At 36.1% G+C, this 18,523-nt stretch overlaps 2 protein-coding genes across 7 annotated transcripts; one reads left to right on the top strand and one right to left on the bottom strand.

Moving 5' to 3' along the window:
* Nucleotides 1-3: 3 nt before the first annotated feature.
* Nucleotides 4-11,192, top strand: LOC107274738 (splicing factor, arginine/serine-rich 15). Of its 4 annotated transcripts, none has more exons than XM_015754198.2 (15): nt 4-191; nt 793-921; nt 1,021-1,312; nt 1,529-1,605; nt 1,691-1,966; nt 2,030-2,176; nt 2,248-2,501; nt 2,613-2,813; nt 2,888-3,021; nt 3,202-3,410; nt 3,532-3,709; nt 3,964-4,263; nt 4,589-4,828; nt 4,957-6,276; nt 6,508-11,192. In XM_015754198.2, exons 1-15 carry the CDS (start codon nt 162-164, stop codon nt 7,455-7,457), a joined length of 4,737 nt encoding a protein of 1,578 aa, XP_015609684.1. In that variant the 5' UTR covers nt 4-161; the 3' UTR covers nt 7,458-11,192. The 4 variants fall into 4 exon arrangements, with proteins under 4 accessions (XP_015609684.1, XP_015609683.1, XP_015609682.1 ...); XM_015754197.2 differs by having other exon boundaries at nt 1,418-1,605; nt 4,601-4,828; XM_015754196.2 differs by having other exon boundaries at nt 1,418-1,605.
* A 129-nt stretch (nt 11,193-11,321) lies between these two features.
* On the bottom strand, nt 11,322-16,903 carry LOC107274739 (probable serine/threonine-protein kinase MARK-B). Of its 3 annotated transcripts, XM_025092056.1 has the most exons (9): nt 16,840-16,903; nt 16,657-16,725; nt 14,937-15,838; nt 14,563-14,853; nt 14,252-14,502; nt 13,891-14,167; nt 13,537-13,785; nt 13,100-13,463; nt 11,322-13,018 (listed from the first exon to the last, which is right to left on the bottom strand). In XM_025092056.1, the coding sequence occupies exons 1-9, from the start codon at nt 16,886-16,888 to the stop codon at nt 12,060-12,062; spliced, it is 3,411 nt and encodes a 1,136-aa protein (XP_024947824.1). In that variant the 5' UTR covers nt 16,889-16,903; the 3' UTR covers nt 11,322-12,059. The 3 variants fall into 3 exon arrangements, with proteins under 3 accessions (XP_024947824.1, XP_015609686.1, XP_024947825.1); XM_015754200.2 differs by lacking the exon at nt 16,840-16,903 and having other exon boundaries at nt 16,355-16,711; XM_025092057.1 differs by lacking the exon at nt 16,840-16,903 and having other exon boundaries at nt 14,937-15,709; nt 16,355-16,711.
* Nucleotides 16,904-18,523: the final 1,620 nt, after the last annotated feature.

Raw genomic sequence — 18,523 nt, 5'->3', positions numbered from 1 at the left:
CGCGATGCTTACTGGGAAATGGGTCTACCATCTTGGATGGCATGGCCCAGCTAAGAAGTGCGTGATGACGAGAAATGTGATTTTCCGGGAAAGGATCGGTGCTCTGCTACGTGAGAACGTATAGAATTTAGTGGCCGTGTATTTTGCACCATTCTTTTACAATGGAGGCCGTTAAAGCTTTTAACGCGGAGGTAAGGAAGGTGCTAACGTAAATTTTGGAGGTCACCGTCGTAGGTACAACCCTCCCACTTTTCCCTGGCCCGCCAAGCAAAACAGATTATTAATTATCAATACTCAATATAATTATGATCTACAAATATAATCATAGAGATTTCAGAGCTTTGTTTAACTTACATTTCTTCAACTGATTGAAATAATGACTACGCTCAATACTAAATTGCATAATTCTTTAGCCTGCACACTTACTTTTTACAGACGCTCAATATTATTAATTTGTTAGTTATCCCTTTAACCCTATATCATTTACACTTCCTTATTTACTTATTCCTCGTTGGTGGTCATGTTGATGGTGGTAGGCTTTAATGAACAAAGGTTTAATATTCGTTGGGGTATAATGCCGTTATACCATAGTTTATGTCCAGAATAATATACGAATACTTTAATTGCATATTTATTTAATATTTATATTAATAAAAGTAAAATGTTGCAGGACATGAAACACTAAGTATTTTTATTTTTTAACAAATTTTATAATTTTTTGTATAATTATAGTAATATCATTTTAAGGTATATGTTCTTAGGATAAATTTATTGATTATCTTTTTTTTTCAGCTTTCCGCTTTATATGATGTAAAGCCACCAATTTCAAAGGCTAAAATGAATTCACTTACTAGAGGAGCTATTAAAGCCATTAAGTTCTATAAACATGTTGTACAAAGTGTTGAAAAATTTATACAAAAAGTAAGTCTCATGAAGTATAAAGTATGAAGTATGTTATTTATGTATTATAATATATACTTTGTGTAAATAGGTCTAATATATATTCTTCAAATATTTCAGTGCAAGCCAGAGTACAAAGTTCCTGGATTGTATGTAATAGATTCAATTGTACGGCAATCTAGACATCAATTTGGAATGGAGAAGGATGTATTTGCTCCTAGGTTTGCAAAAAATATGCAGACAACCTTCCTTAACTTATTGAAATGTCCGCCAGAAGATAAAAGTAAAGTCATACGTGTTCTAAATCTTTGGCAAAAAAATGCTGTGTTTCCACCGGAAGTAATACAACCACTGTTCGATTTGGCTGATCCGAACCATCCCATTCACAAAGAACAGCCAATAAATACTAATGGTTTGTTTCCATAATAAATAGAGACACACGTTGAACTAAAACAATAATTTGACTTAATATCCTTGAATGAATGATAATTATTATTTAATTAATATTTGTCTTCAGGTACGTTAAATACAACATCAGGTAGTAATGTAAACGCTCTTAATGCAGTTACAAAAACACCGCCATCTACAGTTAAGAACACACCAAAAGATCAAAAGCTTTTTTCATCAGCTAAACCCATCGACCCGGCATGGCTCGCTCAAACCAAAATGGAAACGGCTAATATTGTTAATGCTAATAAGCTGCTGGTAAGAATGTTATGTTACAGATGTACATAAATGGCTAGAAAAAGAGGACTTCGTATTTATCATATAATTTCAATTGTTAATCAAGGGACAGGCTGGGTCGAATCAAGTGGACGTCTCTTTCCTGGATCAGCTTCAACATTTACAACAGCTACTACTGAAGAAGCAAGAAGCTGCCAATGAATCACAGTCTTCAGTGAAGTTCGACAAAAAATTATTAGATTTCGATTATGGTGAAGAAGAAGATGATGACGTGGTTGTCACAAATTCCCCAACAACAGCAGCTACAGCCGTTGCACAGCATAATGCTGGGTCCACCAGTGGCAGTCTTGAGAGCCTTGGTCTCCTATTAACTAATCCAGAGGTTAGTTTTTTGCAAAAAGTATAAATAATTTCGGAAAATAATATGATACAAAAACACTTGCAGGTTCTAAGACAATTACAGACATTACAGCAAACTATGCAAGGTGGCTCATCCGTTTCTCAGCACGAAATGGAAGAAAAAATGCGTAAGCTGCAGCAAATGAAACAACAGGAAGAAGAGTTTGATAAGCATCTAGCGCAGACTGTTCCCGTCAGTGTTTCGCATATTGCTCTCTAAATGTGCTTACAAATTTTATAGCTCATTGAATTAAATGATTCCAGAATTTACCGTTCGCTTCGGAGTGCGAATTAAAACCTTCAGACATTCTGAAACCAAGTCAACAGAATGTTTACAGCACAATTACGAATGCTGGAGTTATGCAGCAAGATATGAGCCAACCACCTCCTGGCTATCCACCTGCCCTACCGTATTCTTCTCAACCACCATCAGCCCTTAGATCAACCGCCCAAACGACGCATCCAAGTCAAAAAAGTCCTTTAATGGATGAAAGACAAGACTCTCAAGATTATCAAGGGTATGAAATAAGACCTGCTTTACTTACAATACAGTTGTGTACATGTGTTAGTGCCTTGTTATCAGCTACATGATTATTCAATACTAACGCAAGCAAATGTTTACATTGCAGATCGGTTACAGCTAGACGAGATAGTAGTAGTGTGGAGATAGTGAATTGCGAAACAGTAAGGTCTCAGAGCAGGTCGCCAGATCGATATAGGCGCCATAGTCGATCGAGATCACCACGGCATAGAGACAGAGACAGAGATCGTGATAGAGATCGTGACAGAGACCGAAAATCACGATCACGAAGCCGATCCAGACGTAGGAGGTGATTGCGTTACGAACCTTAGTTACAAAATGTGAACCTGTTGGGTGAAACATTACATTTTTTATTTTATGAAGGTCACGTTCGAGAGACAGAGACCGTGACCGAAAACGGGATGACAGTAGAGATAAAATGACGGAGGAGGAACGTGAAAAACAGAGGGAACGCCGAAAACGGGGTTTACCGCCGATAGTTAGAGATAAACTTAGCGGTATGTATATGTTGACGGTTGGCTATGTTTCCATCCACCAGGCTCAATTAGTTACGTATAAGGTTTTTAAAAGAATAAACGTACGTGATTGATTCATCCTGTCTAGATCTACTACGGTAGAATGTAACCTTTGTCGCCAATTTATAATTTATTTAAAACATGTATGGTTGTTCTTTTTAGTATGCAGTACGACATTGTGGGTGGGTCATTTATCAAAATTAGTGCACCAAGAAGAATTGTCTGATACTTTTGGAGAATTTGGCGATATTGTTAGTATTGACCTAATTTCTCCAAGAGGTTGTGCTTTCATTTGTATGAACAGACGACAAGATGCATACCGTGCACTCACGAAACTTAAAAGTCACAAAATGCAAGGGAAAGCAATAACGGTGAGTGATTGTTCATTTTGTTTTTGTGTATATTAAATGAAATTGAAAAGCTGTACTTAGTATTTAAGTAATCCCAAGTTATTATTATTAATGAATATCAAGTTACTCTTTATCGTTACAGTTAGCTTGGGCTCCTGGTAAAGGTGTTAAAGGTAAAGAGTGGAAGGACTATTGGGAAGTGGAATTAGGCGTGAGTTATATTCCGTGGAATAAATTAAATAATGTAACGGATCAAGATCTTGAGTTACTAGAAGAAGGAGGAATGATAGATGAAGATACGTTGCCACCTCGATTGAGAGGTAATTTGACAATGATTATAATACATATGTTACACTTTGAAGAAGCAAGTTCAATCTAGTTGCATGTTACGTTTATAAAATCGTATGCAACTTGAACCAACTTGCTAAAGTAAACTTAAGCTTTTGAGCCAAGTAGAAAATTTTAATTTCTATTTGGTCAAGCAAGCTTGAAACAATTCGTTATCATTTAAGTAATGCGGTTGTTATATATTTCTAATATGAGATTTATTAATTGATTATTATATATTATGAAGGAAAACTAAAACATACTAGTGCCAATGCTGAAGCATTGCAACAACTGCAAATGCAACAACACGCTATGGCAGCTGCAGCTGCTGCAGGAGCTCCGATTCCTACGTTAACAGATGGTATGGTTAACGTTATGCAAACGACTGGTGGTAATCAGCAACAGCAACAGCAGCAACAACAACAGCAATTAGTTGATACAAGTCAACCACCTCCTATTCGGCCACCAACGACTGCACCATTGCTACCACCTCCAAATCCCCAGCTGCAAATGATGCCACCTGGATTTACAATGACTGGCGTACCCCGTGAGTGTTTTTCTTTTTCTTTTTCAATAACTAATCCCTTAACTGTTCTGTTAAATAGCGATAAAACATTGTTTCTTTTTAACACCTCCCGATGTCAACGGATTGTGCTTTCAAATTGTTATGTTATTGGTATTAACATGCAGTTCGAAAGAGTTAAAGTTTACTTAACCCAATAAAATTTTTGGTAAAATTATTAAAATTTTTTTTCATAAGAGAATGATACAAATGGTTACCGGTTTTATAACTAATCCTCCCAGTAGTTGTAGTCTTCGTTGCAGACATGATCAAACTAATAATTTTGTGACATTCACAATACTATGAAAAGTGAACGAAACAGGTATGATTGGACCAATGGGATTACCGATGCCTCATGGACTGATGCCAAATGTTCCAATTGGTGTACCACCACCCAATATGCAAGGACTTTTGGGACCACCAGGAATGATGCAGACTATGCTAACACCGCCTGTTAATTCTCCCTTCGGAGCTGGTGTTGGTGTAGGATTGCTGACGCAGATACCGCTTCCTGCTCCTGCTGCGCCATCAGATAAGCCCAATGCGACCGGTAAGTAGTTAAGAATGACCTGTATAAGTTTGATTTGAACTATGTTCGCTTATTATGATTATCATCTGTAGAGGCAGTTAAAGTCTGAAGTGAATATGCTATATTCAGATGTATCGTATGAATCATAGGTATGCCACATAATGTTCCGCCAATGGGAGTACCACCACCGACGTCTGAGACCAATTTGGCAAACTTGCCGATGTTAAGACAGCCGTTCGGCGTGGGTCCACCTCCATCAATGCAAATGCAAATGCCGCAACATCATTCGGAAGACATGGATGTAGAAATGGAAGACGCCATGCCACCGAGTGTGAACAATGTTCCTAAAGAGAAGGCAAATTTAAGTGATCAACTTCTGGGTGTTTTGGCTGCAGAAAACAGATTGGATAACGATCAGCAGAACAGAGATATCCGAGAAAGAGATCGGGATCGTGATAATAGAGATAGACGAGATCGAGGTGATCGGGATAGGAACGATCGTACCGACGGAAATGAATCCAGAGGTGGACGAGATCGAGGAAGAGGAAGAGATCGGGGTCGTGACAGGCGACGAGATGGTAGGGATGGTCGTGATAGAGATAGAGACGATCGGCGAGATCATGATAGAGATAGCCGTGATGGTAACATGAGACATCAGGACGGACCCATTTTGCAAAATCAGAATTCTATTACGGATGGTGATGGTATTGCTAAGAAGGACGGAAAACCTAGTCTAGCTGATAGGCTAAGACAGTTGGCTGATGGAACATTGCCATTGGACGATCGAATAGACAGAAATATTCGGAATGACAGAAATGATCGCGACAGGTGTGATAGAAACTTTGAGGATGGACCTGCTGCACGTCGACCTAATGACTTGCCCCCTTCCCTGATGGACTTACCAAAGTTCACAGCGGCTCCACAAGAGAGACCTGATTTCGCTCCTAGAGGACCGGACTTTAGAGGTGGTGATCTTAGGGATTATCCCCAAAGAGGTCCTGGAGATAGGGATCGGCAGTCGTTCGGCCCGAGAGGTCCTGTAGGACCACCAAGGGGTCCATTAGATGACTTTCCGGATCCCAGAATGCACGGTGGAAGATTTCCGGATGATTTCGATAATAGATTGGGGCCCAACGGACCACGTCCAGATGACTTTGATCCTCGTCTCGGACCCCCTAGGGAGGAATTCGACAGACCGGACGTGCGCGGGCGGCATTCGGTAGATGATTATGAACGAGAACGGTTTGAATATGAAATGCGACAACGAGATGGATTTGATCCACGGATACAAGACGGATTTGATCCGAGAGATCACCCAGATTTTGATCCCAGGAGAAGAGACTTTTTCGGAGGACCGCTGGAACCTGGATTTGGACCACCGCCTATGTTGGGTCCGAGAGGTCCAAGGGGTCCTATAGGCCCCGATGGTTTTGGTCCAAGGGGTCCTGGATTAGGTTCTCGAGGTCATGGTAAGGATTTACGAATTTTTTAAATATTTAGTAATTCCGAATTTATTTTTCCTTTACTTCATTAAAATCGATAGATTCTGGTAGCATAAAGAGTAAAATCGTATGTCAGTCATTCTGTAATTCTATATCAGTATTTGAGGTTACTTGTGCAAATTTGCAATATAATTCATTACGTGAAAAGAAAAATTAACAATTTTGTAGTGTTCTGCATCATTCTTATGTGTACTGTAGGTCCACCAATGTTCCACCCACGAGGAATGGGTCCGAGGGGTATGAGACCTGGAATGAGGCCACCCTTTGGTCCGCGAGGCCCTTCATTTGATCCGCGAGAGGGTGATTCATTCTTCCGGCCACCATTTGATGATGGACGTGGTCCTCCAGGACCGCATATGAGGCCACCCTATGGATCCATGGGTTGTCCACCCATTATTGGTCCTGATGGTCCATGGAGAAATCAAGAAAATGGACCGCCGCCATTAGGACCATGGCCATCCGCTGATGCTGGAAATGGTCTTGAAGTGGATGACCTTAACCAGAGGGAGAATATCCAAAGGGAAAATCAAAAAGGTTCTAATAAATCGCAGGATCACAAAAGTAGTGGATCAGAGCGCGAAAGTCGTAATCGAAGCAGAAAATCGCGATGGGGCAACGTAAGTCCACCACCTGTAGAACATGGCGACGAGAGAACACCTGGTGATGATGGTGAAGAAAGTAAAAAAATGTTGGATGATCAGAAATATGATGAAAACAATGAAAGCTCAGAGAACTTTCACGAAATCCCAGAGCGTAATTCCGAATTCGAACTACCTGTACAAAATAAGCAAAACGATAATAACATAACGGCTACCGAACATCAGTCTCAAGCTAATCAGGAAAAAGAAACAGAATTCGAAGAGACACGTGGGAATGAGTGTAAGGCATTGGTTATGACGGATGAGAGTCATATAGAACAAAAAGAGAATTATTCGTTCGAGAAACAGGAGAGTCCGTTCTGTGAACACGAGCCGGAAGAAAATCCATTTAATCCGGAAATCCAAAGTAAATACAATGAATCCATTCCGATAATAGAGCCAGAACCGTTGATAGAGGAGAAAAGCGAAAATATGGAGTATCAAAGTGAAAATCAGAAGGAACCAGCGGTGGCAACCGAGCTCCAAGAAGAGCCGTCGCAAGAGGTCTGATATCTTGATGAGAGTGACTAAAGTAATGATAAATGGATCTCCGTGGAGACTCGTGTAAAATATGGTCCCGATACGGTACAGTGTATATAGATCGATGTAACTAAACAGGAAGTGAAAACAATTTGGACGTTTGGACTTGGAGTGCTGGACTCCAGAGTGGTGGGGGAGCTGTGGGTTCAGTGAGTTTTTATTAGAAATTCTCTTAAGCACTCGATCGGATCGTTTAAGTTTTCGAAACTTCCCTCTTGAATGATAAATGCTGCTTAAACATTGCTGTGATAGTGAACACAGGACCTATTATCTACCTATGTACCTAGACGAAGATGACTCAAACCAAATCGAAATTAACTTTTTTAACTAGATACAATATTAATTACAAAGTAGAATTATGCTTAAAAAAGAAAGTCTTAATTATTTTGCCAGTTGAGAATAGTCAGTTCTTCATAGCTTTACTAAAGAATCTTTAAACTTTATTTCCAATCAAACGTCAGGTATTGTACAGCGAGAGTATTGTACCTAAATATCCTAAATAATTATTAATTTATTGAATTGTACATATTTTTATATTTTCCTAGCAGAACGAATAGTTGAATATATTGTGCAAATCGTTGCTCAATCGAAGAGAGGAAATAAATATTTTATACATATCATTTTTGACAAAACAAAATATCATGGCGTTCTCATTCCAATTTGTGCATAGCTCCCAGGTTACAACAATTGTTATACAAGTTTCTGAGAGTCATGTCAGTCTATCTTCTCTCATACAATTCACGGTATATTATCTCGCTAGAAACACAAATCTCCTCAGAGTATAGTTAACGAGCATAAAAACGATTCAGCCACTGACGTTTAGATTATTTAATTTCATTGAATGACGATTTAACTTATTTCTTATTACTCTTTAAAATTCCATTTCGACAGCACTTTCAATTCCATCACTAATATTACCGAACATTGCCAATATCTGTATTCTATTCTAAATCATTTTGCGAATAACGATTGTAGGCGTCGTAGGGTATTTAATACTTGAAATTCGTTTAATTACGAAGGGATGAGGTCATGTTAATTACACTTAAAAATTAGAAAAATGTAAATTTATCAAGTAGTCCGTTAAAAAGGTGAGAATTCTAGTTTCTCGGGACGAATGGAATAAGGTGGATTCCATTCGTACATCTCTCAGTTCCTGTGTTCACGCACGCACGTTTCTCGCACGTCGCAGCGCTGGAGGACTCGCGCTTGCGCTCAAACTGAGTGACAAGTGCAAGGTACTGTTCACATTACATTCATAAATTAGCAGAGGAAAGTGACCACTTGCGTTTATATGCCGAAAAAGTTAAAACGTTTTGAAACCACACCAGCCCGCACCACTCCAAGACAAAAAGAGCTCCAACGAATCAATTCTCGAGATCGACAAAATAAAACAATTTACCAATTGTATTAGTTGTAATGGAATAGGTCCGTATTTATAAGCGTGTTGTCATGTAAAAATCGCGCTTATGCAAAACCAACAACAACAAACAGCGTACTTTGTAATGTTCGAGGCGATCACTTTAGACATACTTCTAGTAGCGAAGAGAGTTTTCGTCTTTCGCAAATTCATTATGAAAAATTATTAACGAATCAACTTAAGTTTCGCTAACGGAGAGTTATACTTTTAAGCGACAACCATGTGAACGGCATAAGGCAATTCTTTACTTTTTTTTCCTCATTTTACTTACAACAAACATGTTTTCACGTGAGTTTAAATTAATTTTCGGGAAGAAGTTTACTCCATGCCTTATGTACTGGCCATGTTCAATAATAGCTAAGCGGTTGGACTATCTTACCGAAAATTATTTTAAACAATTGCATTTACGCGATACGAATTCGTAGTTATGATTACATGACATTTTATTGTATCACGTACCATTATATTGTCAATCGGAGGATGCGATTCTTTTTTGGTATTTAGTGTCAGAGAAAATTCATTTAAATATGGGCCTGTTCTGTTCTGATCTGTTGAAGAAAAAAAAAATGTAACCCTACCAATTGACCTTGTACTTGAAGATATGCTTCGTAAAGATATTTGCTTCAATAATTTTTCTTTTTATGTAATCATACTGAACTATCGGTTATCACTTTTGCTTCTTTTCAATTTCTTTCAGGATTAGATTTATTAGATTTCATATTTTATGCGTAATTCAATATAAACATGAATTGATTTGTTTTCAGACTTCAAGGATTTTGTGGATTAATTAGGGAGTGGTGCGTGGTAGTGCATTTCAAGATTGGATTCATATTGTCTAAATATTGTTTTTTTTCTCTTCAATTTAAAGTCAATCCACATTTATGTATCACAATATTTTTTACAAGATATGCATTCGTTTTTATCATTAAACAAATGTGCATTGTATTTGATATACTTATCATCTAACAATGCATTACATAAAATACATATATTAGATTTAAAGTGAAGAATATAGTTTATTTGGAGAATATTTTTTTTCGGAAGATAAATATAATTTGCATTATTTATACTGTATTGATATAAATGAACACGAATGATAATATGAATCCAATTCTTTAACAAATTAATGGAATCTTATTCAACGAATATCTTCCATGGTACTATTAAATTCATTTAATCACAAGAGAATACTTATGACAGTTTTATCACAGTGATGAACTAAAGATTGGTGTCAATAATTTAACACCGCGTAGACACCTTTTTCATTAATTATTATTGACACATTAATATTCATGAATTGTTTATCCTCCAGTTATGTCAATGCATAACACACTCGATAATGGAACTCGGCAATGGCAATAATAACGGTTTCCATATTGATCATTCGCGATGCTCACTGAGCTCATTGAATTACATCTGCGGTTTTGTGCAACAATGGCGAACAATTTAAGATATATTTTTTCTAGTATGAAATGACAATATGAACTGACACGACTGCTAACGGCTCTTCCATTAATTATGGCCGGATTTCCGAGTTTCATTGCACGTCCAGGAATCTGTTGACAAAGCCATATGCTAATGGCAATTGAAGTAATGGGATCTTATGAAAAAAGAAAATATCTAAACGATTCATTTTGTATCACCATGAGGTTGTAGCTTTAGGATTTCACGAGTGTTAACTTTTAATATCCAAGAATCTTATTCATGTATGCATCAGTTTAATAGATTAACAGGAATTCAAATGATAATTCAATACCTCGGTGGTCTTTATACATAAGAGTTCGTCATTAATCTTGTGAGGGATTGACATGAGGGATAACAAGCAATTAATTTAATTTTTTCTATTATTCGAGTAATATTCATGAGTCGCTAGATAAAATGTGGCAGACAACGATACGAGCATGTGATTGGATGAGATGCGAATAAAATATTATCTTGAGTCGTCGTTTGATAGAAAATATTGCTAGCAAAATGGATGGACATAAGGATCCTGTTGCATATTTTTAATTTCTATGGCTGATGCCACTTTCGTATGTTATATCGTCTTCAATCATAGACATCCGTATGGCGTGAAGTCGAAGACTCGGATGATCAATGTGTAGAGAGACTAGGAATAGAAATATTGCTGGATTAAAATGTTGAGTTAATATTATTTTAATATTCAATTAGATTATTCGTGTATTCAATTAGTTTGGATATATTGCACTTATGCTATTATTATTGTAACATTATTCTACATAAATGATACACTGTAATCCTTAAAGTTATAAGAATAAAGATATAAAATGCGAACCGTTGCTGTTAGTTTTCGGGGATTTAAGCAATAGGATTTCTTCGAGTTTGATGTAAAATTTATATTTACAAAAATGGGAATTTACGTTTACATAGTATCACAAGTAAAGTCAAAGTCAGTTACGTGTGGTAAATCATAAATCGTTTTATTATATTTTGTTTAAATTTTTTATTATCGTTTATACTTTACCAAGGTAATTTGTGTCGTTTTATACATCACAATTTATATATTTTTCTTTTGCCAGAGGCAGGAATTCAACATAAAGTTTAAGGAACACAAATTGTTCCTAAAATATTCGCATCTTAAAAAAGTTAAGGTACATAACAAAATTCATGAAGAGTGACATACAAATAAATAAGACTATTATTAATATGATAAACGATCATTAAAACAATTAAAATTTAACATACCCCAAAGTAATTTTATAACGAATGCGCTGCTATTAAAACTTAGACAAAATCACTTCCATACGTTCTTAATATCTATCAATTTTCACATTCAAATAAAAATGTGCAAAGTTCAAGATTCTGCAACATGAAACATTGTACGGTTACGTTAAATTGCACGTTATGAAGAAGCAAGTTATATACAAATTCAATGCCAAGTTATACTATGCTAAACACAATAGATGGAAATTGTAACATCAGAAGTAAATCTTTTGTAGATATGACATGTTTACAGCAAGTTTTGCATTCACTCATTACTTGTATTAAATAATCGCACAAATAAGCTAATATGTGTTGTACGGAATTTCTAGTAATAATAAAGTACAATGTCTTACACGACTTTGCCAACTTACATTCGGAATTCCTATTAAGCATAATAACACTTGTATCGAGATTAATGAATCGATCAAGAGTTACTATCTCCTGCCATCATTCTCAAATCGGTTTCTTAATGCAGCATTCGCGTTTCGTTGTGACCGAGATGCCAATTGAAGTCTAGCACTCCGTTGAAACAAAATTGAATTTCGATCAGCAGGACTAGCATTAATCAATGCGGAATCTCTAGCTAGTGCTGACATCGCTTCCGATTGTCCTGTTACTTGAGATTGTAAAGTATTCACTAAATTTCCCGAATTAGTATCATGCTCATTACTAGTAACCAAATTGGAATCATCAGCAGTAATATTTTCAGGGTGATTTGTTCTGGTCGGTCGAAGTGATGAATTTCGTTCAGTGCTGTACCTGGAGTGCCTATTGTCTCCATTTAAAGCATTCATTACGGATTCGATAGCTCTGCTTAGGTTTGAATCAGAATTTGTGCGTCTAACTTCGGTAAGATTAGAACTGCTTCTATGCACGGACGAATGTCTAATATTTGTGGAATAGGGTGTGTGTCTATTATGTGCAAGAGTTGATCTACGAGATAGAATTTCCCTGCGACGTTCACTTAGTCCGGTTGTGTTCGACATGAGACTAGCTAAACCATTTTGAACATTTAATTCCCTTTCGATGTTATCCATTCTGTTTTGCTGCATTCTGATTCTAAATGAAATCAGCCTATCCACTATGGCCTCCCTGAACCGATTCTGTTGACTTTGTTGTGTAAGATCAGGTACCGATCTGTTTAACTCTCCAGAGGGTCTGTTTATATCTGTAGGAGCTCTGGTGTTGCTTCCCGTTGATAATGATGAGCGTGATTGCATTGCAGTCATAAAATTTGGCCTATTTTGTGATTCTGAATTTCTTACAACTTGTGCTACTGCACCCAACAGTCTATTTTGTGATAATTCAGTGGCCAATGGCTGATGAGCTTCTATAGAATGTATATTTCCTTCTACTACGTTTGGATTCGCTCCTCTATTCTGATTGACTGGAGCTGTTGAAAATTATTTGTTTGTTAAATTATAATTTGTTGACATTACACATTTTATAATAAATTATCCAGAAAGATTCTTACCGATGGCTTGATGCATTGTCAATGCATGCGTTGAACTGTTCCCCGAAAACATTCTTCTACTCAAAGGGCTCTCTGTGGCATTGAGGCTTCTACTAAGTCTCAGTAATCGTGATCTACTGTTTTCAAACAGCTCTCTAAGCGATCTAGCAGATCGCGCAGCTATATCAATGTTATAGATATCGGTTCTTGCAACAGAAGAATTATTTAAAGGACCATTAGCGTTTGGAGTGCTCGATGTTGTTGGATTTGATATGCCCTGTGGCTGTACATGCCCAATCGTATCATCAGGAAATGAGGGAGGATCACTTAAGGCATTAGGAAGAGTATTAGGTTCTCCAATTCGATCACTCCTCGATTGTGAGGCCTGCAATGTACCAGAAAATAGATTTCACAATGGTATTGGTTAGTTTTAAATATTTAATCTATTTTGTATTTACATGGTTAGCCGCTGTTTGCCGATTTCTAGAAGCTCCTCGTACACGTAATAAAATACCATCACTTCTATTATGAGAATGACCCTGTTGTCTCTGAACATCTCGTGGTATCAGATGTTTAAATCTATCTAATTCTGCTGCCGTTAATTCTCTAGGATCAGAATCTACTCTATGAACAGGTATTTGACCGTAAAGTCTCGGTGGTGTTACGAGTGGACTTTGTTGTTGCTTCAGTATTTGCTGCATTTGTTCCTTTTAAAGCAATTGAAACAAGAAATAAGTAGGCTACTGATGCAGTGTTACGATTTTATCAAATGACTTATGACATATGGTTGTACGGCTTATATCATATTTTACCTGAAGTGTAACTTGTTTGAAGAAATCCCCAGAGAATTTTCCTATCTTTTTCTCGTCCTCCTTTTTATCGACCTTCTTATTATCACAGCATTCCTCTTTAAATTGATCAATGTCGGGAACGATTTGTTCCTCTTCGCCAATGATTGTAGGAACTTTGAATGTTGCGATTATGGCAGATAACGAGTCAAGGACTTCAACCGCTGTTAAACGGCGACTTGGTTCTAGGACTAGGAGATTCCGTATCAGGGATGTAGTCCCTTCCGATACTCGACCATCGCTAAATATGAAGTATATAATTATGACATAATAATAAATCAATTGAGTACATAGTTACTATACATATACTAATCTATATGCATACTTTGGTATATGATAATTTGTGGCTTTTATTTTATTGAAAAGCTGTGTAGGACTGCTATCATAAAATGGGAATTGACCATACAGCATAGTAAATAGTACAACGCCTAATGCCCACATATCAGATGGTTTTCCTAAATAAGGTTTGCCGCACAATACATCAGGTGAAATGTATGCAGGGGATCCACGTTGATCTTTTAATAAATCAGTTTCACTAGCCAAGTGTTTTCCCAAACAAAAATTTGTAATTGTGACCTAGTGATTAAATTGTTTAGTTAAACTATTTAAAGTATGGTATTCAATATACAAACTCACTTTTCTTGTTCTACGGTTTAAAACCAAATTTCCTAATTTCAAGTCTCTGTGAACAATATTTCTCTTATGCAAGCATGCTACAATCCTTACGGTATCGGTGAATATTAATAAAGTCTCTTTTTCTGATAATTTTTTCTCTCTAATAACATGATGTTGTAAGTTAAGTAATTCATCGTTTCGTGGATTGAAATCATGAGCAGTTAGGCAATCGAGTACTAGGCATAGGCGTCTCTTAATTCTTCCAGTATAAACAACACCAGATACGCTGTTTTTCTCCTCTAATGCACAGTCCTAGAATAATGAGGCATATATATATATATTAGGGATATTATGACACTCAGTAGATCTGTTGAGTTTAACAACGGTATAAATACTTTGAAAAATCCATGGTGATGAATAACGCCGTCCTGTGTTTGTAATAGGCTCAATACAGAATACTCTGCATGTAACAACATCTTTCCTTGTCTATCATCTTGTGTCTCATATTCATTATCATCTTTGAATGTTAAAATTTTTATAGTGTAGAACTTATCTGTACCAGCCTTTCTGGCTAGGCACTGTACAATACTTTTTACCGGAGAAGTACCAATCAATGGGCCTAATAAATAAGGTCCTGCTTTTTTCACCATTTTTGGTGAAACTGGTGTACCCGGTTTGGGCACTTGAAAATTTGCAGTTTGCTCTTCTTTTGATGTTGATGGTTTGGAAAAACTATCCCACACATCACTCGGGATACGCTGTATGTTGTTTTCCCATAAGGTTATCTTATTTTCATGGGATTTCATATCTGGCACCTCCTGTGCTTCATCTACTTTATGTGTTTTAAAGTCTGGTACAATGCATGCTGCCCTGTTATTTTCTGTTTCCTCAGTACAGTTATTTTCTATTCCATTTGAGCATCCCTTGCTAGTTGATACACCAACATAGGGACCTTCAGGTGAGTTTTGCACTAAAAGCATTGAATTTGATTCCAAATCACTTGTTTGGGCTAAACTTATTGTTTCGTTCAATTGTGCCTCTGGTGATAATGCATCACTTTCATGGCTTGATGCTATGATAGTGTTATCTGGTTCATTGATATTATATTGGTTAATTTCACCAGTAGTGTCCGAGGAGTCTTCAATACCCTCATTTTGCATAGAATCATCTAAATTATTACTAGGTATCAGTGCGTTATTATCACTTTGGTTCGTATCCATGTGCTCATAACTATCAGTCACAGAATTAGTCCTTATACTAGATGATCCAGGAATATTCTCAATGTTATATCTCATTGCTAAAATATACAATATAGTATATTATGTAACATCAACAATGGATGTATGGTCTTTGTTAAATGAAGAATGTATGAAACAAGGATAACATTACATTCTGTACTCCAATTTTGTGAAGGTCAGCGAATCATTAATGAAAATAATTTAACAAATATCTAAAGAAGCAAGTTTTAAATTATACTAGAATTCAATTTAATTATATATTTATTAATAATCAGGAACAATAAGATTTGTTGTATCTTCTTTAAAATGATTGTTTTTCAAACATGTTCAAATAATTTTGTAACACAATTAATTTTATTAATACGATATTGAGCATTCATTCATAGAATGATTATGCATAATAAAGGTTACGCACAGGAAATTAAAATTACAAGGTTAAAAGTTATGCACAGGAAAACAATATTGAGGTTACTTCAACGAGAGGTTAAGTTCATGAAAACCTCAATATTCACTTTCCAATTGTCAAGAACAGCTACAATTATAAAACCAACAATGCAAATATATTTATGTAATACCTGCATATTTATATGAATATTATCCACTAATCACAATACTCAAAAGACCTCAGTTTGATAAATATATATTTATATATATATATATACAACTCCGTACAAAAGTAATAGAAAACGTTCGTCACTTTCTCAAGACCACTCATCAAGGTTCGATTGTCAAATGTTTTGAGCGGAGAAACTCAGGTAGGTATTATAAGTCTGTACAATTATTCATTTGCACTGTAAAACGTTTAAATATCATGCAAAAACTGTACTAAAATCAGGTAATCAACTAGTGTTATCATGTTAACTTGAAAAAATATTACATGAGTGGATGAAACGAGGTGAAACATCACGCTGACGAAATAAACAGGAATGAGCGCGACGTGACGATTCTGAAAAATATGCGTCATTACATAAGTTGCTTACTGTAAATTGCATACTCCGTAGTTATAGTCTTTTTCAATGCTTCACTATTCTGGAAATTGTCTAAGAAAATTACATAATACCTTCAATGCATAATGTATAGAATGATACAATTTTCACAAGAGAGAACATATGTTTCTTCTTGTCAAATAGAACACTTTATTGCGTATGTATAAGCAAATTTGATTATTGTGCTATATATGAAAATAATTAAAGAATCGATAAAGAATTTTTCATTACTGACGCACAATATTACATGCTTAGCCACTCATTCTGTCTCAATGAAATTACAAGATACATTAAACCTAAGGTTAACGAAATGAAGTAGATTCAAGCCCCTAATTCATTGTTGCAAATATACAATTAGTTTTAACAGTGCAAACAGCTGGCGGAGGAAACAGTTAGTTAGCGATTATGTTTCCATATAATGAGGTAGGTAACATTGAAGAAACACAGTATACTGATGATCAGTTGAGTATTTGAAATGTTATACCGGGTGATCCAGATAAAGGTAGCTGCCGTAGGTAACATATTCGACTGATGTAAATACTTTTAGTTGGACTATGCGGTAGAGCGATTTTAGTCTACTATATAATGATTGTATTAGATAAATAAATTTGTCCAAATGGCTTTTCTATATTTAAGAGATTAAACAAATTATTTTTTCGATAAAAGTAGAAGGAAGGAATGTCCAATCATTATTTGTGGATTAGTAAAGCAGGCATGTATATAGAGTAAAATTCCAAAGTAACAATATAAATTAAGACTATAAATAGGATTATTTAGGATTTGATATCACAGGAAGATGGCTTTACAATAGAAATAAACACACCGATTAATTTCACCTTTTGCAAACTTTTGAATCACCCTATATGTATATATGTAAAACGGATATTTAAAGGGTTCTTTAGTATAGCCGAGTAATAATGTTGAGGATCAGTCGAGGCAATTTAACCAATCATGTAACAAAATCTCAATGATAAAATAGAGTTACTATTATGGTAGATTACTGCTATACCATACGTTGTATATTACAGTCGTATGATACAATCATTTCACGTTATGTTAGCTCTCTAAAAGATTTTCTTAAGACATGTTACGTACTATATTTCATGCTTAAAAAAAAGAAATGCACCTTCCACTTCTGAGCAGCTTATAACTTGCAATGCACTGGACATATACAGGCGGAGCTTGTACTATGGCGTTTCACTGATAAAAATATAGGAGGCACGAGTCTAGAAACATGATCCAAGAGGTCACGTTATGTTATATCCCTTTTGAAGGATTTCAGATTACCATAAAACAACGTATATATATTTCACTTCGGTATAACTCTTTTATCGAGTATACTGATATTTCAGGCAATTCTGTAAAACTTAATAATCGTCACCGGGAAGTAAAAAATTCTAGGTATCTTCAGTTACCTGATAATTATGTATAATCGTATATTTCAAGTTATTGGTTTCATAATTCTGTCGATAAGGGTGAAGGGAAGGGGCGAGAGGGGGGGGGGGGGTTAAACATATAAGGGTAGGGTAGCTGAGAGAGTAAGTACTGCGCAGTGATTAAAGGGTTAGTCCATACCATCACTACTCGGAAGTACTCGTGAGGCTGCGAAGCTCTAATAATAATTAATCTCTAACTACTAACAGCATAACTCTAGTTTTCGATAATGGCGCGCTCAATTACGTGCTTCCTTAATTAATAACACCGTAGATACTCTGACTGCGATGTACGTGAGCAAACAAGAGATAGTCTTGCTGATTA

Source organism: Cephus cinctus, unplaced genomic scaffold (genome assembly GCF_000341935.2).
Source record: "Cephus cinctus unplaced genomic scaffold, Ccin1 Ccin1_scaffold0101, whole genome shotgun sequence".
NCBI lineage: Eukaryota > Metazoa > Arthropoda > Insecta > Hymenoptera > Cephidae > Cephus > Cephus cinctus.
The sequence above is the reverse complement of the archived record's forward strand: the minus strand, read 5'-3'. Positions and strand labels throughout refer to the sequence as shown.

What these genes read in the sequence shown, in the direction of transcription:
- LOC107274738 (XM_015754196.2), top strand. Translation starts at nt 162, where the DNA reads ATGGAGGCCGTTAAAGCTTTTAACGCGGAG. An exon ending in TCCTATTAACTAATCCAGAG is followed by an intron (nt 1,967 to 2,029) that starts GTTAGTTTTTTG and finishes AAACACTTGCAG; the next exon opens with GTTCTAAGACAATTACAGAC. An exon ending in TGCAAGGGAAAGCAATAACG is followed by an intron (nt 3,411 to 3,531) that starts GTGAGTGATTGT and finishes TTATCGTTACAG; the next exon opens with TTAGCTTGGGCTCCTGGTAA.
- LOC107274739 (XM_025092056.1), bottom strand. Translation starts at nt 16,888, where the DNA reads ATGTTCTCTCTTGTGAAAATTGTATCATTCTATACATTATGCATTGAA. An exon ending in ACCTCGTTTCATCCACTCAT is followed by an intron (nt 15,839 to 16,656) that starts GTAATATTTTTT and finishes TGTATATTTTAG; the next exon opens with CAATGAGATATAACATTGAG. An exon ending in TAAACCGTAGAACAAGAAAA is followed by an intron (nt 14,503 to 14,562) that starts GTGAGTTTGTAT and finishes TTTAATCACTAG; the next exon opens with GTCACAATTACAAATTTTTG.